Below are 24,668 nucleotides of genomic sequence, written 5' to 3' on the forward strand. Positions count from 1 at the left end.
GAAAGTTTAATAGAAAAAGAAGTGAGAGAGAAAAGGCTTCCTTATGCTGAGAGAGCAGATCGCCCAAAAGAAGGTCTCCCGTTTGCAGCAGAATGCAATCGGTTCTGTACAGAGGCTTGAGGAGGTGGTGATTGGTTTACATAGGGCCCAGGGGATTGGTTAGACCAGGTGTGACATTTACATAGCCCACAAAAAGACTGGCCCTCCCACCCTCGTCTTTTATTATGCAAATGAGAGCTCCACCCTCCATCTGGCTGGTTGCCATGATACCTGTATACGTGGTTTTACCTGGAGGCTGCCATGACACCCTGCACACACTGACAAGCAAAAGCGAGCAGGAGATGCCATATTGAATGTACCTGGCTTCCAGGTACAGCTGCTCCATTTACATATGAAAGCTCCTAGTCTGCATATCTATGCCTGATTTCTCAGGCAGCTTTCCCTTAAAGAAGAAATGGTTTAGGGGCTACTTTTTTTATATATACTTTAAGTTCTGGGACACATGTGCAGAACATGCCACTTTGTTACGTAGGCTATGAATCCGTCTGGTCCTGGGCTTTTTTTGGTTGGTAGGCTATTAATTACTGCCTCAATTTCAGAACTTGTTATTTGTCTATTCAGGGATTCCACTTATTCCTGGGTTAGTCGTGGGAGGATGTATGTGTCCAGGAATTTATCCATTCCTTCTAGATTTTCTAGTTTATTTGCTTAGAGGTGTTTATAGTATTCTCTGATGGTAGTTTGTATTTCTGTGGGATCAGTGGTGATATCCCCCTTAACATATTTTATTGTGTCTATTTGATTCTTCACTCTTTGCTTCCTTTTTAGTCTGGCTAGCGGTCCATCTATTTTGTTGATCTTTTCCTGGATTCATTGATTTTTTGAAGGTTCTTTTGTGTCTCTATCTCCCTCAGTTCTGCTCTGATCTTAGTTATTTCTTGTCTTCTGCTTGCTTTTGAATTTGTTTGCTCTTGCTACTCTAGTTCTTTTAATTGTGATGTTAGGGTGTCAATTTTAGATCTTTTCTGCTTTCTTCTGTGGCAATTTTGGGCTATAAATTTCCCTCTAAACACTGCTTTAGCTGTGTCCCAGAAATTCTGTGTCCCAGAGATTCTGGGACACAGCTAAAGCATTGCTTTCAAATAACTTATTTATTTCTGCCTTAATTTCGTTATTTACCCAGTAGTCATTCAGGAGCAGATTGTTCAGTTTCCATGTAGTTGTGTGGTTTTGAGTGAGTTTCTTAATCCCGAGTTCTAATTTGATTGCACTATGGTCTGAGAGACTGTTTGTTATGATTTCCGTCCTTTTGCATTTGCTGAGATGTGTTTTACTTTTAATTATGTGTTTGATTTTAGAGTAAGTGTGATGTGGTGCTGAGAAGAATGTATATTCTGTTGATTTGGGGTAGAGAGTTCTGTAGATGTCTATTAGGTCTGCTTGGTCCAGAGCTGAGTTCAAGTCCTGAATATCCTTGTTAATTTTCTGTCTCATTGATCTGTCTAATATTGACAGGGGGATGTTAAAGTCTCCCACTATTATTGTGTGGGAGTCTAACTCTCTTTATAGGTCTCTAAGAACTTGCTTTATGAATCTGGGTGCTCCTGTATTGGGTGTGTATATATTCATGATAGTTAGCTCTTCTTGTTGCATTGATCCCTTTACCTTTAGGTAATGCCCTTCTTTGTCTTTTTTGATCTTTGTTGGCTTAAAGATCTGTTTTATCAGAGACTAGGAGTGCAACTCCTGCTCTTTTTTGCTTTCCATTTGCTTGGTTAATATTCCTCCATCCCTTTATTTTGAGTCTATGTGTGTCTTTGCACGTGAGATGGGTCTCCTGAATATAGCACACTGATGGGTCTTGACTCTTTATCCAGTTTGCCAGTCTGTGTCTTTTAATTGGGGCATTTAGCCTGTTTACATTTAAGGTTAATATTGTTATGTGTGAATTAGATCCTGTCATTATGATGATAGCTGGTTATTTTGCCCATTAGTTGATGTAGTTTCTTCATAGTGTCAATGGTCTTTACAATTTGGCATGTTTTTGCAGTGGCTGGTACCGGTTTTTCCTTTCCATGTTTAGTGGTTCCTTCAGAAGCTCTTATAAGGCAGGCCTGGTGGTGACAAAAATCTCTCAGCATCTGCTTGTCTGTAAAGGATTTTATTTATCCTTTGTTTATTTAGTTTGTTTAGTTTGGCTGCATATGAAATTCTGGTAGAAAATTCTTTTCTTTAAGAATGTTGAATATTGGCCCCCACTCTCTTCTGGCTTGTAGGGTTTCTGCCGAGAGATCTGCTGTTAGTCTGATGGGCTTACCTTTGTGTGTAACCTGACCTTTCTCTCTGGCTGGAGGGCTGCTTTTCATTAAAGGAAAATTCTACTAAGATCTTTCACCTTTTCTAGCTGCCTAAAAATAATTTCTTAATAACTGCTGTATTATTTGTAACTTATTGTTCTGCTATAAACAATCCCATTCAGAATCCATGAGGGATTATATTATATGCATCTAGGCCCACTGTAAGTGAGAATGACAAAAGCTATATTTAAAATATATTTTAAGTGCCTGTCCCAGGTCTTCACACACAGATCCCCCTTGACCTCTGTACTCACATGTAAAAGTGCATCTGACATCTGCATGCCTGGAAGTTTTTATGTGTATTGCTAAATGTTTCTTTAACTTCTATAGAGTTTCCAATTCTTTAAACACTACAGGTCAGTTATTTCTATTAAAACTATGTGTTGGATTTCCCATGGGGTCATTAACAAAGGGACTCACATGGACAAGTGATTAATATTTTTAGGGGATTAAAAATATCCTACCAGGACACATATTCCCTCCTGCAGAGATGGCATTTCAGATCCTGCGGTTGGTAAACCCTCAGATGATCAATCAAAACTTTCCCTTGGTCCTTTAGCTAAATGGCCCAAATGTTTTTGAGAGAACCTGAAGTTCTGATAACATAGTGGGCTTTTCCCCTTGAATGGTGTCACTGAAGAATACACGGCACTGTGATTCCGTAGCTAATATCGCAACCTTCAGCAACAAGGCTGCTGGAACCAGAATCTTCCACTTCCTGTCTACAAGACAGGGAGAAGCTTCACCTGTTTCTGCTGGTAAGGGTTGGGGGAGGCTAGGGGACAAATCCATGTAAAGACAGCAGTGACTGGCAGTTCACAAGTGTTCGAGCTCTAGCTGTTTCCAAGAAAATGTTGTCTAAATAGAAATCCTTTTCAAAGCCATTCAAGCTGGTTTTCTTCCTGTTCACACTGGAGCCCCAGGAGAGCTCTCATTCTCAGCCTGCTGGGCCCAGCTTCTCCTCGTCCCGCTGAGGTGCTGCGCCTCATGGTGGTGGGGGCTGCAGACCTGTGTGGTGCATGACCGCCTGATCTCCATAGCCTCTACTATGTTCACATGGCCAGTAGGAGCACTGAGAAGAGGCAGGAAGTAGCATCACTGTTGACAAAAGGCCAGAAGCTGGGTCTAAGTTCTGCTGCTCACTGCACAGAAAGCCAATCACTGAGACAGCGAGTATTGCCAGGGAAGAAGGCTTTCATCAGACGCTGCAGGAAAGGAGATGGGAGATCCATCTCAAATCCATCTCCCTGGCAAACTAAAATTACAGGTTTATATAGCAGGAAAGAAATGTAACCATGTGTGGGAAAACAGAAATGAGGGAGCTGTGAGGAAGAGGTGGCCACCAGGAAGCAGATGATGGGTTGGGCAGTCACAGTGGATGTGAGATCTTTGGTCTCATTGTCTAGATGCAGTGATCTGGTGAATTGCAGCTCCATGATGCTCTCTGGGAGGCCTGATGGCTGCTGTCCTTAGAAAGGAACTCAGATAAGAGATGTAACTTTCTCGGGTTTCAAGACTAGGAGGGTCAGTTTCTATGTTTATTTAAAGAAACCATAAACATCTGCCCTATGGGACAATTCAGCTGGTGTCATCACCATCACTCAGCTGAAACAGAGAACCAAATCTCCTGCAAAGCCGCTCCTCACAGTATGGTGAGCCTGGGTGCTCTGCCAGAGCAAGACCACAGGGGAAGAACACGGTCACGCTCCTCACAGTATGGTGAGCCTGAGTGCTGTGCCAGAGCAAGACCTCAGGGGAAGTACACAGTCACAGGGCTGCTGCAAAGGGTCTTCTGCCTGTAGATCATGAGGGAGAAACTGATGCTTTGGAAATCAGTGGGTCCCACACGCCTTTCCTATGAACCAGGGAAATATATCATCAGGCCAATAAACAAATATTCGAAGGCCTCTTTCCCAAAATAATTTTCATTGATTTGCTATGATTTAAGGAATTAAAAGACCATTTCATATAATCTCCTCTTACTCTGGCTTAAGCCCATTAGTTAATAGTCCCTTTAAACAATTTGGGTCATGGAGTGTCAGGGTATAATCTTTAAAATATCTTCTGCCATCAAAGGCATTTTGATATTTTGTTTTTAGGAAACCTGGCACCACCATAAATCTTGCTGAAATAAGTGCCTCTTTCATTGAATTTTGCAGTGGGCAAGGATTCCGACGTGCACTCTTGGACCCGTCTCTTAAATGAGAAAATACTAGATCAGGTCATGAGAAATAAGGTTCTGCTATGTAAATGGTCACAAAAAAGAAAACTAGACTCATTATAACCAACAACTGGAGAAGCATCTGACTCTCAGTTCTACCATTTTTCTTGTGGGCTGATGTCAGGAAGAGGTTTAAGCCCATTGAGACTTCTACCTTCTGTTCCAAGATATGGAAATGCCAAGACTGCCTGCCCCACAAGGTTGTTCTGAAGCTTAATGAACTGCAAGGTATAATGTGCTCCACAGAGTGCCTGGCACAGAGCGGAGGCTCAGTGAACTGTGGCTGTGTGTGTGCACGAGTGTGTGTGTGTGTGTGTATGTGAGTGTGACTGTGTGTGAGCATGTGTGCATGCATGTGTGCATGTGTGTGCACGTGAGTGCATGTGTGGGCATGAGAGTGTGGGTATGTGCATGTGTGTGTAAGGGGTACGTGTGTGCAAGTGTGAGTGTATGTGAAACTACATGAGTGGTCTGTGCACACGTGCATGTGTGTGCATGTCTGAGTGTGCATAAGAGTTCGTGAGTGGGTGTGCACGTGGGTGTGTGTGCATATGTGTGAGTGTGGGGTGGTGTGTGTGCATGTGTGAGTGGGGGTGTGTGTACACGTATGAGGGGGTGTGCACACATGTGAGTGTGGGGCGGTGTGTGTGCGCATGTGTGGGGGTGTGTACACGTGTGAGTGGGGGGTGTCTACACGTGTGATGGGGTGTGTACACGTGTGAGTGTGGGGGAGTGTGAACACACGTGTGATGGGGTATGTGTACACGTGTGTGTGGCAGTGTGAGTGTGTACACGTGAGTGGGGTGTGTGTGCATGTGTGTGGGTGGTGTGTGCATGTGTGAGTGTGGGGTGTGTGTACACGTGTGAGTGTGGGGTGTGTGTACACGTGTGAGTGTGGGGGTGTGTGTATACACGTGTGTGGGGTGTGTGTGCACGTGTGAGTGTAGGGTGTGTGTTCACACGTGTGAGTGGGGGGTGTGAGTGTGTACACGTGTGAGTGTGGGGGTGTGAGTGCATACACGTGAGTGGGGGGGGTGTGCACGTGTGTGTGTAGGGTGTGTGTTCACATGTGTGAGTGGGGGGGGTGTGTGTACACGTGAGTGTGGGTGGTTGTGTGCACGTGTGGGGGTGTGAGCGTGTGTGTACACGTGTGTGTGGGGTGTGTGTGTGTGTTCATGTGTGAGTGTGGGGGATGTGTACCTGTGTGTACACATGTGTGAGTGGGGGGGGTGTGTGTACACGTGTGAGTGTGGGGGATGTGTACCTGTGTGTACACGTGTGAGTGGGGGGGGGTGTGTACACGTGTGTGGGGTGTGTGTGTACACGTGTGAGTGTGGGGTGTGTGCGTGTGTACATGTGTGAGTGTGGTGTGTGAGTGTGGTGTGTGCCTGTGTATACACGTGTGAGTGTGGGGTGTGAGTGCGTGGATGTGTACGTGTGTGGGGGGGATGTGTGCCTGTGTATACACGTGTGAGTGTGGGGTGTGTGTGTGTACCCATGTGTGAGTGTGGGGTGTGTGTGTACATGTGTGAGTGTCGGGGATGTGTGCCTGTGTATACACATGTGTGAGTGTGGGGTGTGTGTGTACACACATGCATGAGTGTGGGGTGTGTGTGTACATATGTGAGTGTGGGGGATATGTGCCTGTGTATACACGTGTGAGTGTGGGGTGTGTGTACACATGTGTGAGTGTGGGGTGTGTGTGTGTGTACATGTGTGAGGTGGGGGATGTGTGCCTATGTATACACGTGTGAGTGTGGGGTGTGTGTGTACACATGTGTGAGTGTGGGGGGGTGTGTACACGTGTGAGTGTGGGGTGTGTGTGTACACGTGTGAGTGTGGGGTGTGAGTGTGTGTGTGTACACGTACATGTGCACTCCAAAGTGACTTTTCTTATACTGAAGAAATGAACGGGTGGTGGCAAGTTTGCAGGTGCTGCTGGCATTTTCTTCTCTTCTTTGATGGTGGAGTCGGCCAGGGCTGTTTGGGGACCCGGTGGTGACAGCGCCCTTACTGTGCACCCGTCTCCGCCAGCTTCTGTGGATGCTTATCTCTGCTTCGTGAGACTCCAGACACCGCAGAGCACCCTCAGACTGAGGGAAGGCAGTTTCTCCAAGATCACATGATGACATGATTTCATGTCTGAAGCAAGAAAGATTGACTTAATAGAACCAGAAGGAAGTGTGTGAGATTTCCCTGTCCAAAGATTTTGCAGGAAAGGACCGAGAAGCCCCCTTTCCCTTGGGCCCTGAACAAAATGATTAACTTCGACTCACAGGGGAGGTTTGGTCTGGCAGCTGTGACTTGCTTGTGAGTCTGTGGATCCTGTAAGTGAAACTCAACTGCAGGGAGTGGTAAAAATCATCTCAAGATATTAAATCACCAGAGGAAAACAGAGAAAAACAAGGGTTCAAGCATCACAGCACATGTTTTTATTTAGAGGAAGAGAGAACGGCAGAATGGTCATTTGCTGTTTCTGCCAGAAGGTAAATAGTTTAAGGAAAACTCCATGACGCTTGTAAAGAAAAGAAGAAGTCGGGCCGTATCCCCAGAGCACTAATGTGACCAGTCGGTTCAGCCCCCAGAGGAGCCTCCAGACCGCTGGGGAAATCCAAGTAAAGTTTGCAGTATCCTTATGCCAGAGAATAGTGGTTTTGTTGATGACAACTGATCCACTGATACCAAACCCTCCTCCACCAGGGCTGCCTTTCTAGAGCTGAGGCTGTGAGTGTGGGTGGGGCAGCATCAGCATTTCTGCAGGACAGGCCATGCCCACTGGCCTTCCCATGGCAGCATTGGTGCATCTACAGGACAGGCCGTGTCACCTGGCTCTTCCTGTGGTGGCATGGGTGCGTCTACAACACAGGCCACGTCTGCTGGCCCTTCCCGTGATGGCATGGGTACATCTAGGCACACCATGTCCGCTGGCCCATTCTACTCCTGCTTCCCAGGAGCAGCTCCATCCATCTCAAGGCACGCCCAGGCTCACCCCCAGGAAGCTTCCTTCAACCCGAGTCTCTCTCTGGGCATCCCTAGTCTCTGATGCTGCACCCTCGGTTCTCAGGGCCACCTTTTCAGTGTGATTATGGAGCACACTGGGGCCAGGCTCTTAGGCTCTAGATAAATGCTTCCTGAAATCAGCGAATCTTACAATATTATATCCACCAGTGAAGCTTGCCAGGCACTTTACGTTGGTGCCCAACGTGGAAGAGAGCCCAGGGTCTTCAGCCCCCTTATCAATGGTCTCTGGAAAACCCATATAGTAACAGCAACCATATGGACATTCAGTTCGACCTGGACATTCAGTTCGACACCGCGGCCTTGCTGATACGGTGAAAAACAATACTCTTTCACAAAGTTCCAACTATAACTTTTACAAAAGTCAGTGATAATCTCCGCACCACTGCAGCACAGCTAATTGCTTCAAACCGTGTTTTCATTGAAGTGGTTCTGAGAATAGCCTGGCAGGCATGTGTACACACATTTAGAAACAGCAAAATCTCTTTCTTTTGTCATCCAGGAAAAATCACTCTGTGTGCCCTCCCAGGTGAGTGTAGTAAATTCTTTTTGTATGCTGGAGGTGAACTGCTCCTTCTTAATCTGTTTGTTTTAAAAGTGTGGCATGCAACTACATTTTTACAAAGAAATCAGTTTAAAAAATCATTTCATCGGCCTGTAGCAAACACATTATAAAGTGAGAAGATGTGGTATGTGATTTTCCTGTGATCATGGAGATAAGTCATAACCTGCCCCATAAGTTTTTTTTAATTTACGAGATATTCCATACAGGAAGGAAGGTTTACTTGCTTTGTGAAATTTTTCAGACTCTTTAAATTTTACTTAAATACACTTAGTAAGGTCTGTGATTTTGAACAGTGGTGACAGACCTTTGAGAGTAACTATGAAACACATAATGAGCCAAGGTGGGGATGAATTTGCATGCATTTGCTCAAATTTTCTGGGAAGGTCACTAACTGATTACTTTCCTCCCTGTTGCGTTTGCCTGTGACATGTGGTGACATGGTTATGACGCTTGATACATGCCATCATTCACTGCTGAGGCGAACCTCACTGGGAAAATCCAACCAATTTGCGTGTTTAATATCACCTTTCTACTCATCTCAAACTTGCCAAAGAAAAATATAACTATACTAAGGCAGATGTCACATTTTAATCTGTATTCCTGAGTCTGTTGCTTTTGATTTTTACTACTCCTATTGCTGGAACTCAAAACTTCTTTGGAATCAATATTTCTGCTTAAGAGAACCAACGCAGAGCCAGCTTTGCCACTGGAGAGGTCATTGAGAGCCCCCGTCCGCAGTCTCGCTCCAGCGCGTAGCGGACACCGGGCCTGCCTTCGGCTACAGCCATAGAATCTGAAGACGTGTCATTAATGATAAAGATTCTGTTTTCTGTAAATGACCCATGACAAATGGGTTAACGTGAAAACAGCCGCCTACTCTCCAGGGCTGTCACGTGGAAACCCCTTTATTGATGAGCCCTCTTCACACCTCCACCCGCCAACTCTCTGATCATGTGTCCGTGTCGTACTTAACACCCATGATAAATCAACGCTATGAAACCCTGTCAGGAAAGGCGTCGTCAGAAGCAAGTGTTTAAACAGACCTCATCCCTGCCAAGGTGAGATGAATGCGCGGTCCTCAATGCGTCCCACCCAGAAAAACGAAATATTTCCTAACCCAGGTCTCTCCCCGGCACTATTGGCCTTTGGGATGGAGAAGTCTTGGGAACTTTCTGAATCTCCTAAATAGTGCCTTGAATCTTGTCAGTTTTCAATAATTTTACTTAAGGCATTGATTGACGTTAGGGGGAAAAGTCAGGAACAAAAGAAAAAAAGACAGGATTTTGAATGTTTGTCTGGTAAAAGAGAAGCTCAGCACCCGATTGATTTAATAACATCTGATCATCCTTCCTCAGTTTTCTAGCCTTCAGATTCTCTTTCCAATGCATGCTTTTTAAAAATGTATCCACTTTGGGCTGGATGTGGTGGTTCACACCTGTAATCCCAGCACTTTGGGAGACCGAGGTGGACAGATCATCTGAGGTCCTGAGGTCAGGAGTTTGAGACCAGGCTGACCAACATGGTGAAACCCCGTCTCTATTAAAAATACAAAACTTAGCCAGGTGTGGTGGCGGGCACTGTAATCCCAGCTACTCGGAAGGCTGAGGCAGGAGAATCGCTTGAACACAGGAGGCAGAGGCTGCAGTGAGCTGAGATCGCCCCACTGCACCTCCAGCCTGGGCAACAGAGCAAGATTCCATCTCAAAAAAAAAAAAAAAAGTATCCACTTTGTAAATGTTAATATGTAACATTATGCCTTAAAGCACAGGTCATCCTGAATGACAGGCTTGTTTTGTTTGTCCTTGTTAACTTGGGATGACATTAGAGGTCAGAGTGGATTAGGAAAATCCACTCATATGGGTTAAAAATGATTGGAGGAGGTGAGGGATGGGAAGTGTCCTGCAGACACAGAAAGGATGTGTTTCCACCTGCAGCAGCCGGCAGCTGCTCTTGGGCACCGTGTCTGGACGTCCTTGGGGAAAACTGCTGCTCGGTCTGTCCTCACAGACAGCGCTCAGACCCCTCCAGGAGATGCCCACGTGTGCAGTCACCTACATCACAAGCAGCCTGGCAGTGCCTCCCACTGTGTGTGTATGGCAGGGGCGGGGTGGTGTTTGCTTTGCACTGTGATGAGGGGAGCAGATTCCCTTCAAGAAGCACTTTTATCAGCTCTTCCTCACAATAAAGGAAAATAATTGACTGTAATGGACAACCAATTCCTGTTGAGGGAGAGTGTTAGGGAGTTCATCCTCTATAAAAATAAGTCATACCCTGAGTCCAGGCCAAGGTGTCTCATGCATTTTTGGTAGCTTCTAAGAGTTATTTAATACAGTCATCATCTCCAGATGCATTTATTTTGCTTTGGTGGCCTGTCCGGCTGCACAGCCGGTGGTACACAATGCCCTGTGCAACTCGAGTTTCGGGGGGAGACTGGCTGGTGACGGCCACAGGTGAGCGTGGCCTGGCCCAGCTCAAATGCATAGAGCTGGCCCCTTTCCAGTGGTCTTCCTATAACTTAAACCTATGGAGCCTGTACTTATAGGGAAGAAAATAAGTTTCTGCTATTATATATTGTCTCCATTATGAAAACAGTAGCTATTCATTATAATGATTTTTAGAAAAACACACCAGCCCAAGAGCAGACAGTGCCCATCCTGTCACTCAACAGCCACAATTAACATCTTCAGGTGCTGGTGACCTCTTCTCACACACAGGTTTCCTGTACAGATAGATTCCATCTTGACCTATGCATAGTTTAGCATCTGGCCTGTTTCTGAACCTAGCGTGATAGAATCAGCGTTTTCCACAATGACATGACCTGCGTAGAAATGATGCCATGCCTGCGCGCTGTCCTGTGGGGACGCACCTTGCCTAGCTGTGTCTCTGCTGCTGGGTTTGCTGGTATTTTTAAATGACGCCACGCCTGTGCGCTGTCCTGCGGGGGGCGGACCTTGCCTAGCTGTGTCTCTTCTGCTGGGTTTGCTGGTATTTTTAAATGACGCCACACCTGCATGCTGTCCTGCGGGGACACACCTTGCCTAGCTGTGTCTCTGCTGCTGGATTTGTTGGTATTTTTAAATGACGCCACGCCTGCGTGCTGTCCTGCGGGGACGCACCTTGTTTAGCTGTGTCTCTGCATCTGGGTTTGCTGGTATTTTTATAATCCTGCACAGTTACAGGTATATTCATGTCTGCTGTCTCACTGTCCCCCCATTTCACGCTATTTTCTTAGGCTAGATGTCCAGGAACAGACTTGCTCCGTCAACCACAGGGCGTGGGAGTGGTGAGACAGTGGACCAGAGGCTGACGGGGGAGAACGCGCCTGTTGACTTGGGACTTTCTTTTCTTACAGCTGTCTCATATACAAATTACAAGAAAACACCCCCACCGGTGCCCCCTCGGACCACCTCCAAGCCTCTGATCTCGGTGACGGCGCAGAGCAGCACCGAATCCACCCAGGATGCCTACCAGGACAGCCGCGCACAGAGGATGTCCCCGTGGCCCCAGGACAGCCGCGGCCTCTACAACTCCACGGACAGCCTGGACAGCAACAAGGCCATGAACCTCGCCCTGGAGACGGCCGCTGCCCAGCGCCACATGCCCGAGAGCCAGAGCAGTTCCATGCGGACCAGTGACAAGGCCATCCTAGTGTCCAAGGCGGAGGAGCTCCTCAAGAGCCGCTGCTCCTCCATCGGGATTCAGGTAGCTGCTCATGGCCACCCGTCAGGGCCTCGCTCCACTCAGTCCTGCCAATAGCATAGAATAAGCCAAAACCCAACCAGCGGCCCTGGGTCCTTAGCACTGACCGTAACCCCAGCAGGGCTATGGAACCTGAGAGCAGGGCTGTGCGTTCGCGTTGCAGACCTGCCAGTGCAGTGAGTAGGCGGGAGACCCCCGAGGTGACACGGACCCCAGTGCAGGGCTGAAGGAAACCCAGGGGTTCCAGCTCCCTGTCCCCTGCCACCCTGAAAATACACTCCAGGCCACTTGTTTCCCAAGGGCCAAGGGCTGCCTAGAGAGTATGGAGATAACACTATTTTGATGCTTAGAAGGGAGGGTTTCTCTTGAACTCTGATTTTTCAAAAGCTTTTCGGTATTGTGGCCAAACAGTTGAGTGGGGAAACCAAAAGGTGTTGGGAATGAAGAGGTAAAAGGAAAGGCAGGCTCTCCTCGCTACAGAAACTGGACGTACTCAGAGCAACTTCAGGTGCTGGCAGGCCCCTCAGCTGGGGTCACAGATGTTGGATCCATGGTTTCAGACCACAGACGGTTGACCCGCCGTCCATCTGGGCCCCCAGATGTCTACCCATGATATAGACATGGCAGAGGGTTCCTTCCCCCGTGAATGGAGAGCCCTGGCCGGCTCCTGCCCACACCACACATCCCTCTGCAAGTCTGTTTTAGGTGCAGTGCTGTGCAGCCAGGGAGGCCGCGAGATTGTCCTGTGATCTGGGTCAGGTAGCGCATCCCTCCGGGATCTGGCGGACGTGGTTGAGCAGGGCTGGCCGTCAAGCCCTCTGCCAACATGGCCCACCTCCTGCTTCCTTTTACCCCTGCACTCAGCCTGCGTTCCTCGGAGCTTTAACAATCAGATTCTTGATTGCCGCTGGGGCGGCCCAGGGAGGAGGGTGAGTGGAGCGTGCTGAGAGCCGGGCCGTGCAGCCCTGGTAGCTAGGCATGCGGGCGGAGAGAGCAGGGGAGCCGCCCGCCGGTCCAGGGCCTCCGAACCAGGTCTCCACACTGTGGCTTCATTGTTTTGTTTAGGATTCTGAATTCCCAGAGCATCAGCCATACCCAAGGTCAGATGTAAGTACCGAAATGTGCTCCACAGCCGCGTCCGCATGACTTTCATTTTCTATCCCTTTTTTGGATGTTCATGCGACCGCTCTTGTCGCCTCTGTCCTGATTCTATGTGCCAGGCACTATGCTGGGTGCTCCCATCCGTCCCCATTAGATGAGGACAAGGGGCTCACTGGGGTCTGTAACCTGCCTGCAGCCCTGGGCCTTGTTGGGCCCCAGTGCCGGTAAGCAGGAAAGCTAGGATGACATCGCCCATCTCTGTCTCCGTCTCCAGGGTCACGTCTGTGGTAGAGACTGGAGAGGTCCCCAAATTAGCCAGGTGACTTCCCATTGCCAGACACTCCCACCCTCTCTCTTTTCTCCTCAGCCGCCTCCCACAGGTGCCCTCCAGGATGTCCACCCAGCCATGACCGAGGCAGTGCCCACTTCTAAGCATGTGCAGTACCGACTTTATCTGAAATGAGTGGGACATAATTTTGGAAAGTCATACAGTTAAGTCAGCATGCTGGGCACCATGCTGCCACTTCCTGCCCCCCGCACAGCCAGGACCCCACACCCCTCTGTGGTCAGCCCTCTTCCGCTCCCAGCTCCCATCTTTGGCATGGCAGCCTCTGCTGAGTACAGGCTTCTCCTCATCCCCCCAGCTTCCCCTGCAAAGCTCAGCCTGTGCATTTACCCCTTCCCAGAGGCCTCTCTGGACCCCAGCCCCACACACTGTGTCCTGTGAGAGGGAACTGCACCCCCAGCCTGTTGTCACCCTGCACCCAGCACTGTGCCTGGCACATAAGGAGTGCTCAGTAAATGTTGGGTAAGCGAGTGGATGGATGGGTCTCTGGGTGCGTGCTGGGTGAGGATGGATTCAAAGACAGGAATGCAGGTGGATGACGAAGTCACCTTTCATGGCAGTAAGAAAAAAAAAACGCCCCCATCCCGTGTGTTTTCTGTGCATCCTGTGAGCTGGTGACCTCACAATTATCCAAAGGCAGTGAATGGAAAAGCTACAGAGAAAATGTAGTTGGAGCAGCTCCAGTGTCAGGATAAGGAAAACAGCCAAATAATTGAAGCACTGCAGGAGTAAAGGGGAGGAAAAGAAGGAATTGAGTGGATGAAAGATGGGTTCCTGTGGGTGCCTGGGAGGCCTCAGGAGGGGAGCTGCAGACGGCAGCCTTGCCAGGGCAGGAGGTGACAGGCTGATACAGGAGAGAGCAGGCTGTGGACAAGTGGCCACATCCCTGCCAGGCACCATTTAATCCTTACAATAACCCTGTTTGCCGGTCGTTACTGTGCCCAGCCTATGGATGGGAAAACTGAGGCTCAGGGAGGGTCAGTGACTTGCCTAAGGCTCATGGCCAAGGCCATGAGTGAAGCCAGCAGCTGAGACTGGAGCCTGCACTCCACTCCACCCCTCTCTGCTCTGCTTCTCAAAGAGGAGAAAATCTCAGAATGATTCCGTGCCCTCAGGAGCCTGCCCTGGTTCTGTTCCTGTTCTGGGACACAGGGCAGGTGTCACGCTGTTCTGCAGCTCATAGACAAAGCTGGCTAGCCTGTGTTCCACCAGCATTCAACGGGACTGGCTTCCAGGACCTTTGGGCACAGTTTTGTCTGAGTGCAGATAGCAGGAGAATCTGTGTTCTGCAAATGTCATTCCTACAAATGAACAGCGTCCACGTCACTGAACACATCTTCTGTGCAGCCCACGCCCTCTGTGACTCACTGGCTCGTGGAGAGACAGCTCCAGGAGGGTCCCGTCCCGGGGTGGGGGGTCCTGTCCCACAAGGCAGCTCCCTTGCTCATAGTGCATTGCATGACCTTTTACTATCAGGGTTTGAATTCAGGATTCTCATTATAATTACTGGGCTATGTCTAACATGATCCCTAGTGAGTGAGGGTCCTCAGCTCACACCTCCTATGGACCCCATCCTCCTTCCCTGCCCAGCTTAGAGCAGAAGCCAGCGGCAAGTCCCCTGTTCCTCAGATGTCTGGACACGGCCACGTGAGTCTGGCCCTTACAGCAGGACACACAGACAGGTCTCATCACAGCTCCAGATTTGCAGGCCAGATGCCCATAGGAGAGAATGGGCCACAGCCTTGGCACTCATAGGCCAGTCCTAGGATAAGGAGGAGAGCTTGTGGGCATGGCTGAGCTACCTCGGAGAGGTCCTCTGACCCCGTCTGGCCTGACCTTGCTTTTCTTCATTCCAATTGGACCATTTGTGTATTCACTTTGATTTTTATCCTTTGCGGTTTGTCTCTCCTGCTAAGTTTTCCATTTTCTTTTGTGTGCATGTGTGTGTTTGGGGAACTCTGGGAAATGTTTACAGCTCTCAGATACTACGGTTAGGTGGCATGGAGGCCTGGTCTAACATTCAGGATCCTTCTGTCCCTGGTGCCTTGCAAGCCCCACCTTTATAAATGAGATCAGTTTTTTTGTTGTTTTTTATTTTTATTTATTTTTATTTTTTTTGAGATGGAGTCTCACTCTGTTGCCCAGGCTGAAGTGCTGTGGCACAATCTCAGGTCACTGCAGCCTCCGCCTCCACCTCCTGAGTTCAAATGATTCTCCTGCCTCAGCCTCCCAAGCAGCTGGGATTACAGGCATGTGCCACCACACCTAATTTTTGTATTTTTAGTAGAGATGGGGTTTCACCATGTTAGCCAGGCTGGTCTCAAACTGCTGACCTCAGGTGATCCACCTGTCTCGGCCTCCCTAAGTGCTTGGATTACAGGCATGAGCCACCATGCCCAGCCAATGAGATCAGTTTCTATTCTATGATCTTGCCAGGGTGTGAGAAGGCAGGGGCAGCCTGGAAAAGACTCTGTGCCTGTCCATTCTGAATGTCCTGCCTGTGATAAAAGTGTCTGCCTGATTCTCCAGGCACACAGTCAGCTGCTCTTCCTCACGGCTGCCCCAGAGCTCAAAGCCTCACAGGCAGGGCTGGCCACTCACCCGTAACTCTTGGAGGCAGAGCACGTCTCAGAGGGAAATGGGAGTTTGCATCAAATTCAGGGCATCTGCCCTGCTATGTATGAGGTGTTGAAGGAAGAGCAGAAAATGAGCTTGTTGGGAGAGCAAAGATTACAGATTGGCACACCCTGGCCCAGTATTACTAGTGAGCGGTTCCTGCTGCCAGCCCCACCCACGTGGGCTGGGCTCAGAGGGGGCTGGTTGGCTTTGACGCTGCTGCTACCCTGGGGCTGCAGGGGAGGTGGGACAGTGATTTTGCTCTTTCATCTTTTTTCTTGCACCCATATATATTTTTTCAAAACTTTAAGAGATGAGGGCTTGCTGTGTTGCCCAGGCTGGAGTGCAGTGGTGCAATCACAGCTCACTCCAGCCTCAAACTCGTGGGCTCAGGTGATCCTACCCCTCAGCCTTGCAGAGCACTGGGATTATAGATGTGAGCCAGTGTGCCTGGCCTCAAAACTTTTTAAACCTACTTTAGTCAGAATTTCCTTTGGAAAAGACTCTTGAGTTACCTTTCCATTGTACAAAATAATTTATTTTCTTTGTCCCAGATTTGCTTTTCTGTCTCACATGAAGCCTCTCTATGTCCAGGATTTCTGAAATTGATAAATACTTAGCTCCTCTTGGCCAAGTATGATTTTACCATGTCCCCTTCAGACTTTACCTTCCAGCAATGGAGAACTTCATTTTCCTTAGAAAGATTTCATAAGACAGCCACGATAAAATCTGCGCAGTTCATCATGTGCTTGTGCCTTTAATGTAATATACATGCCACTATCCACCTGAACGTCCTTAAAGCTGGGATGAGAGAACAGGGAATTTGCATTTGCTGTGGATGAACCTACTTGAGTCAGTCAGGCCTCAGGCTGAGAGTTTTACATCAGTTAACTGAAGCATTGGGTGTCCCCTCTTTGAGACAAGGAAGCAAAGATACAACAAAATTTAAAAGACTTTCCTAAGAGTTGCATGGCCAGCAAGTAGCAGAATCTGACCAGCTCCAAAAGCTATATTATTTTTCAAATTCACTATAAAAATAAAAATATATTAGAGGAAATTTGGAGACAGAGAAAGGAAGGAAAAGTTCCTTTTACTTTTTTGATATTTTTCTTTTTCATGGTACACATACATGCCTGTGAGTATGAGTGAGTGTTTCTACGTGTGTGCATGCCCCTGGTAATTGTGGTCCATGGCACCTGTTAACCTGTGTTCTTTAAAGTCTGTATTATAAGCATTCTTGAGGTTATCTTTATAACCATCTTTATTTTTTAGGGACAGGGTCTCACTTTATTGCCCAGGATGCAGTACAGTGGTGCAATCACAGCTAACTGCAGCCTCAATGTCCTGGGCTCAAGTGATCCTCCTGCCTCAGCCTCCAGAGTAGCTTGTCCCACAGGCGCTACCACTCAGCTAATTTCTTTTTTCTTTTTTGTAGAGATGGGGTCTTGCCATGTTGCCTAGGCTGGTCTCTAACTCCTAGGCTCAAGTGATCCTCCTGCCAAAGCCTCCCAAAGTGCTGGGATTACAGGCATGAGCCACCATGCCCAGCTCCATCCTGTGTCACAAGTAAATAAAGACTTACTGCACATTCCTATCCCACTGTATCACTCTCATTCTCCCCAGGTGCTACTTTATAAATAATGCTGCAATGAACACCTCACACATTGGTCAGAATTTAAGATCCTTTGTTTAGGCTGGATTCCTAGAAATAGAATAAGTGAGACAAATATTCTCCACATTTTTATGATAAAAACGAGTGTTCCTTTTACAAAATATCTTTAAAAGTATTCATTTATTTCACTCATATCAGATTTGACAATATCTACCAAAATTATAAAGTGCAAATGCCCCTGACCCAGACCTCCCATCCGGTGAATATATTCACAGAAGTTTTCACACAAGTACAGACATGTATTTATATAGCAGCATCATTTATAATGGCAGAAAACTAGAAATAACCAAATATCCCCTCCACTGAAGGCTCATTAAATGCACTAGGCTATACTCATAAAATGGAATCCTTTGCAGTTACAACACGAGGCAGCTCCATATATACAGACATGGAATTTTAAATGTATTAATTGTATTACAGTCCTTTGTGTAAAATAACACTAATCATGTTTATGTCGAGCAAGTAAGGTTTAATAAAGCCGTGACCCACTTAAAACTAGAAACAGGAATGGTAAATTCTGACAGGAAGGCCAGGCTCTTCACTCAAGAATGTTCTTCCTCCTGCAGCCCGTCTCACCCAGCTATCAGAACACGCATCCCAGTCTAGGGTCAGCTTCTGCAAACACGCATCCCAGACCGCTTCTGCACCTGTCTTCAGAATTACACCCGGTGAAAGTGGACGTCTCTGTCCGTTCCCCTGGCTCCATGGCCGGCCGAGAGCTCCAAGGTTTTCTCGCGCTCTTTCTTCTGTGCCGCACGCGGCTCTGGAGTCAGAGAGATCCGGGCAAGAGCCCTGGCCCTGACCCCAACCAGGGGGCGCTCCTGAGCAAGTCACCCCCCTCCTCTGACCCCCCAGCTCTCTCCTGGGGCTGGAAACATCCTTGGGGTTATTGTGTGCATTACACGTGATAACGCTGAAACCTCAGCATAGTGCCTGGGGCAGGGTACGCACCAAATAAGCCTTCGCTGTTACCATCATTACTTCTCTTAGCCACAAATCTGAGCCAGTCCTCGTTGACACAGGCTTAACCTTAGGACAGTCACAAACTGCAACTCAAATGTTAACGTGCAGCTCCTCTCTTTCGCCTCACAGAGGACAGGTCAGAAGTATTTAACGCTTTGCACCTTTTCCTTGTAGTGATCAGTAATATTTTTAAGAAAAGAAAGATTTCTCACAGAGGACAGGGTCAGAATTATTTAATGTTTTGCACCTTTTCCTTGTAGTGATCAGTAATATTTTTAAGAAAAGAAAGATTTCTCACAGAGGACAGGTCAGAATTATTTAATGTTTTGCACCTTTTCCTTGTAGTGATGAGTAATATTTTTAAGAAAAGAGAGATTTTATAACTTAGCTATGACATTTCAGAGAGGGGTCAAGAGTCCTTTTGATACAATAGGTAATATTTTTCTGGAAAGAGGAATGACTGAGTGCCTGGAATCATATCAATGGCTTAAGTAACCTTTGGTTTCACAGAGTTTTCCTACTTGGTTTGGTTTTGTTTTTTTTAGAAAACGTACTGTACTAGAATTCCCGTTGTGGGATAACTTTACATAGCTGATGATCATTGAAACGCTTGGTGGGTTTGTGGGGACTTTTTGGCACATACAGCCGCAGTCAGAATTCTCTGTGGAATACATGATTTCTGTTCTGATCTGACATCACCCTGCTGGCCATCCTCTTAGAAGATGTGAGACAGCTCTATGGAGATCAAGGTGGAGAGTTTGCCTCTGTTTCTGATCAATGCTTAAATTCCTTTCTGTGTCTTTCTGTATGTGGATGCAGCCATCAGTATAACTCTATTAAATCGCTTATTTGTTGTCATTAGCTATGTTTGGTTCATGCTGTACTTTCTTCACCGTAGGGCGTGCTAAGAGCTTTTAAGTCCTGTAATAATGCAGTTCAACAAAACCTATTTTTTGCCTGAGCTGAACTAAGCAGTTTTATTTGCATACATTTAGAAGACCAAAGTGCAGCACTGAGTTCAGGTAGTTATGTAAAATGCGATGAGACGCAGGAGCGATGTAATTACTCCAATGTGAATGCATTTCCCTCTGTGCGGTTTTACTGGGTCAAGTGCACCGCTGCATTAATTAAACAAATGCGTAATTAATTACAGCAAATCCACAACAACAACAAAACAGTCCCTTGCCCAGGCCCCATGTTTCACTACTAAAATAAGACGTTCTCTGTTGAATCAGGTGGAAACAGCCACAGATTCTGACACGGAGAGCCGCGGTCTGCGGGAATACCACTCTGTCGGGGTGCAAGTGGAAGATGAGAAGCGGTAACTCAGCCCCTCCCGACACGCGGTGACCCCCGAGCGAGCACTCTTTGTCAAACGCCTGATGGAGGCTCCTAGATCCTGTCGGCCCTCAATCATGCCTGTCCTTGTGGAAACAGGGCCATACGTTTATACTTTTCCATTGATAACCCTCGAGTATGAATTAACACCCACCTATGTCTTGTTTTTGCAAGAGGCCAGGGAGTAATTCTTTCCAAAGTAATTTATCACCTCTGAAAGCAGAGCAGCTGACGGCCCAAAAGTCAGAGTCCTTGATCCAAAGGAAAGGACGGGCTGAGGGTGATGCTAATGCGGGCCTCACGCCTTGTCATGTTACACGTAAAATGATAGAAAGACAGCAAAGCACGTTCAAGGCCTTCATACACCGTGAAATTGTTTCACTTCAAAAATATTACCTGGAAACAAAAAATACAAAGTGATGTCCATTAGTGTTATTTTTAGAACAAGGCAGGACGATCATTTTAGTTTATATTTAAAATAGCAGGTATTGTCTATTTCATAAAAACAAACTTTGATGAGAATATTATATGTGAGGGCTCAGCCAGTGTCTGACAGGGACAGTGTTGGGTGGCCTCCCTCATCAGGGAGCGTTTTAGCACCCGCCCTAACCCGCCCTATGGAGATTGTGATTGCAAAGAAATTCCGACCCCAGCTAATGGCTTCCCCAGTTTCCAAGAGACCTCCTAGAACCTGGCCGTCTTCTGCACCTGGGAGCCGGGCAGGCTGCCTTCCATCCTGCTCTGTGGCTCAGTGTCCCTCCCTGTGCCCCCAGCAAAGGGAACATGTGGCAGCGTCACTAACCAGCTGCATGCACAGCTGTGTGCTTCTGTGGGTTCAGCCTGCAGAGCCACAGGGATGGCTGCAGTAGCTGGGGCTATGTAGAACAGAGAGACACACACACACCACACAGGCACACATATATACACATCCCACACAAACACAGACATACAGAGCATACCCACATGCACACACATGCTCACAGTGTTCTCACCCAGCATACTGGTCTCCAACTATAAGCCCCTTCCTACCAACTATTTTGGTGATCAGCTGTGTGGAAAGGATGACATTAAAATATAGACAGTGAAAATGATTTTCTAACACCTGCCAAAGTCACAATTTGGAGTCATTATTTTGCATACAGGGGTTAATGGGGACATATTAAGTTATCCAGATAGAAGTGGCTCAGGCCCTGAAACACAATTTGGAAGCCACTAAAACTCAGTATGATGTGGCTATTGTTTACATAAAAGAAGCAACCCATGGCCTCAGCTGCATAAGCTCATAGCATATTTCTGAAAGGGAGGTAGCCATTTGCTAATAGTGGTTTCAAGAAACACGTTAACTCTCATTGTATCATTCAATAAACTTAAATCCCAAGTGGGCATTATTTAGGCCCTGAAACTTAGGCAGATGTTAAAGTTTAATGATTTGCAAAACCAAATGTTCTTCCATAGACAAAACACCACCCGTCCTTGAGCCGCCAGGCTGCTTAGCTCAGGTGCGCTCCTGACAGGCGACATGTAGGATTTTGTTGCACGAAGTCGTCTCAGAAGGGCTACCATTTGTCTTCCTTCCCTCCTTTTGCAGACATGGACGTTTTAAACGTTCTAACAGCGTCACGGCCGCCGTCCAAGCTGACCTGGAGCTGGAGGGGTTCCCAGGCCACATCACCATGGAGGACAAAGGCCTCCAGTTCGGCTCATCCTTCCAGCGGCACTCCGAGCCCAGCACCCCCACCCAGTACGGTGCGGTGAGAACTGTACGGACCCAGGGGCTCTTCAGCTATAGAGAAGACTATCGGACCCAAGTGGACACCTCCACCCTGCCCCCTCCGGACCCCTGGCTGGAGCCCGCCGCCGACACGGTAGAGACTGGGAGGATGTCTCCGTGCCGCAGGGATGGTTCGTGGTTTTTGAAGCTGCTGCACGCAGAGACAAAGAGGATGGAAGGCTGGTGCAAAGAGATGGAGAGAGAGGCGGAGGAGAACGACCTCTCAGAGGAAAGTAAGAGCTCAGGCTTCCCTGGGGCCTCTTAAACATCATTTCTCAGTAATGCAAATAAGCACATCACAGCATTAACAGAGAAAAGTTCCTCCCTTTGGTATTCGAGTGAATGAAAATAAACGTGCTTTCTAGTATATCTCCCTCAATTCTAAGAAAAGATATAAATTACATGAAAAGAGAAGCAGTCACTAAGATATCAAAGGAAAATTGTGTGTGTTTTGTCAGGTAAGTTGAATAGAAGGATCAACTGTGCTAACAGTTTTCTTGGGAGCATAGTTGATCTGATATTCCACTTAGCAGTTCTCTTGAATTTTGGCAAAAACTTAATTTGCAGCATTTATGTTATTTTCTAGTATTGTTACCAGCTCATGCTTTACAAGAAAATGCGTTGGCATTATGCCAAAGAAAAGTTGCAGATAAGTAAAAGATTAAGTTAGTTAACTATGTGATGATGTGCTCAAAGGTCTCACTCCTGGGTGGAATGGGAGGGTCGTGTCATTCCTCTATCAGTGTCACCAGGGCAGATCTGTCCCAGCCCCTTTGGGGCTCACCTGTGCCTCTGCCTCTCCACGTGGGACAGCCCCTTATTCTCCGCCTTTCTCCCATTTGCCTAGAGAAACCTACCGTCAAGACCGTTCAGGCCAGGCACAGTGGCTCACGCCTGTAATCCCAGCACTTTAGGAGGCTGAGGTGGGCAGATCACCTGAGGTCAGGAGTTACAGATCAGCCTGGCCAACATGGTAAAGCCCTGTCTCTACTAAAAATACAAATTAGCTGGGCGTGGTGGCAGGTACCTGTAATCCCAGCTATTTGGGAGGCTGAGGCAGGAAAATCACTTGAACCTGGGAGGCAGAGGTTGCAGTGATCCAAGATCGTGCCATTGCACTCCAGCCTGGGCAACAGAGTGAGACTCTGTCTCAAAAAAAAAAAAAAAAGAAAAAAAAAAAGAGTTCAGAAGCAGCACCCGTTATAAATTGCTGTATTTGACTTCTAAGCTAATAACACCTGTCTTTGTTTATAGACCAATTACATAATTGCACAATACCTACAACTAATGCTTATGTTGAACACAGTACAATTTCGCAAAGCTATTCTGAATGTCTTGACAAATTATGGTCTAAGTATTTTTCTTTTTCTGTGAATTTATTTGTACATTGACAAGATCACTATAAATTCTGAACTTCAAAAGGATAGCTGAGATCCTTGGGAATTTGTCCCTGACATTCCATTTCTAGATGGCTGTTTTAATAGGGCATTCACTAATCCTAGAAATAGAAGTGCAATGATGAAACTACGTTGACTGTGACTTACAGAGAACAACGGCCTTGGAGCCTTGGCAGTCTGAGAAAATCATTGGCGTGCTGATTTTTTATTGTTATAACTTATGGTCTGAACCTATGAAGAAAGAAAGACATTGGCTTTAATTGACTAATCCTATTCTTCCACATTTGTCTCTTAATCATCAAATTCCACCTATTCTTTACAGGAGGTGACATTGGACGCTGAATGTTGGGGAGGAGATGTTGCCTTCTACGTGACCCACAGTCCCCACAGCACCCATAATCCCCGCAGCACCCACGGCTGCATGGGGCTGGTGCAAGTCAGTGTAGCCGTGTTCCGATCGTTCACACGGCATTTGCATTTCTCATGGTTAGGGTACATTTAACAGAGTGGCTTCAGAATTTTGATATCTAAAAATCACTCATTTTCTGCAGCATCTTCCACCCTTGTTAGTATATGCCTCAACTTGGCCAAATTGTCTTAATTATAAAAGGGATTTATAATCTTTAGCACAAAGATAAAACACAGAAAAACTGCATTGCCTAAGTTGATGCCAAATTAAATTGCCACCTCTGGTTTTGTGCGTGCTGACAGGGGCAGCGTAGGGCTGGGGTGCCTTCCTTCCAGGATGGGAGTAGGTGATGAGAACTGCATGTCACTCAGTCAAGCTGTGTTTTCTACACCATGTGGTTCCTCAAAAGAACACCTTTGAGGAGGAGGAGAGAGGAAAAAATTTACAAAGAGGTCATGTTTGTCAGGGCTTAGCCCATAAAATGCCTATAAAATTGTATCCTATTATCATTTGAGTTTATCCCATTCGGGAGACATTCAGAAAGTCTTCTTTAGGAGGTGTAAGACATTGAGACATTAGCCATTACTGTGTTTATAACACAGAGACTACTTCCCCTGTCATCATTTTCCATGTTTAGTGCATACTTTCAATTTCGTTTTTTCAAGGATTATCATTTTTGAAAAGATATCTTTTAAAACAAATAGAATCCTCAGCTGGGCACAGTGGCTCACACCTATAATCCCAGCACTTGGGAGGCTGAGGCAGGAGGATTGCTTGAGCCTAGGAGTTTTAGACCAGCCTGGACAACACAGTGAAACCTTGTCTCTACCAAAAAAATAATAATAATAATAAACATTTTAAAAAGTAGCCTGGTGTGGTGGCACATGCCTGTAGTCTCAGCTACTCAGGAGGCTAAGGTGGGAGGATTGTCTGAGCCCCAGAGGTGGAGGTTGCAGTGAGCCGAGATCCCACCATCACTCCAGAACAAGACCCTGTCTCAAAAAAGAAAGAAAGAGAGAATATCTAGACCAGTTCTCCCTGAACACATATGATATGTCAGGTCCTGTGCTGAATGCACTACAGACCTCATTAATGCTCATCCCAGTGGACTAGGTGGGTAGTATTGTAAGCATTCTACAGATAAACTGGGGCTCTGAGAGATTAAGATCTTGCCCCAAATCACAGAATAGCAGCA

At 47.0% G+C, this 24,668-nt stretch overlaps 1 protein-coding gene across 6 annotated transcripts in view; it reads left to right on the forward strand.

Moving 5' to 3' along the window:
* DLGAP2 (DLG associated protein 2) overlaps positions 1-24,668 on the forward strand; it is a 944,800-nt gene that overhangs the window by 894,232 nt on the left and 25,900 nt on the right. For 4 of the 6 annotated variants that reach the window (XM_054498310.1, XM_054498311.2, XM_054498307.1 and 1 more), the window contains 4 exons: positions 11,514-11,863; positions 12,926-12,967; positions 19,794-19,879; positions 21,485-21,900. In XM_054498310.1, coding sequence (XP_054354285.1) covers positions 11,514-11,863; positions 12,926-12,967; positions 19,794-19,879; positions 21,485-21,900 — 894 coding nt within the window. The remainder of the gene's footprint in view (positions 1-11,513; positions 11,864-12,925; positions 12,968-19,793; positions 19,880-21,484; positions 21,901-24,668) is intronic. The other 2 variants (XM_054498313.1, XM_054498309.1) reach the window with 1 other exon arrangement.

This window comes from Pongo pygmaeus, chromosome 7 (genome assembly GCF_028885625.2).
Source record: "Pongo pygmaeus isolate AG05252 chromosome 7, NHGRI_mPonPyg2-v2.0_pri, whole genome shotgun sequence".
Lineage (NCBI taxonomy): Eukaryota > Metazoa > Chordata > Mammalia > Primates > Hominidae > Pongo > Pongo pygmaeus.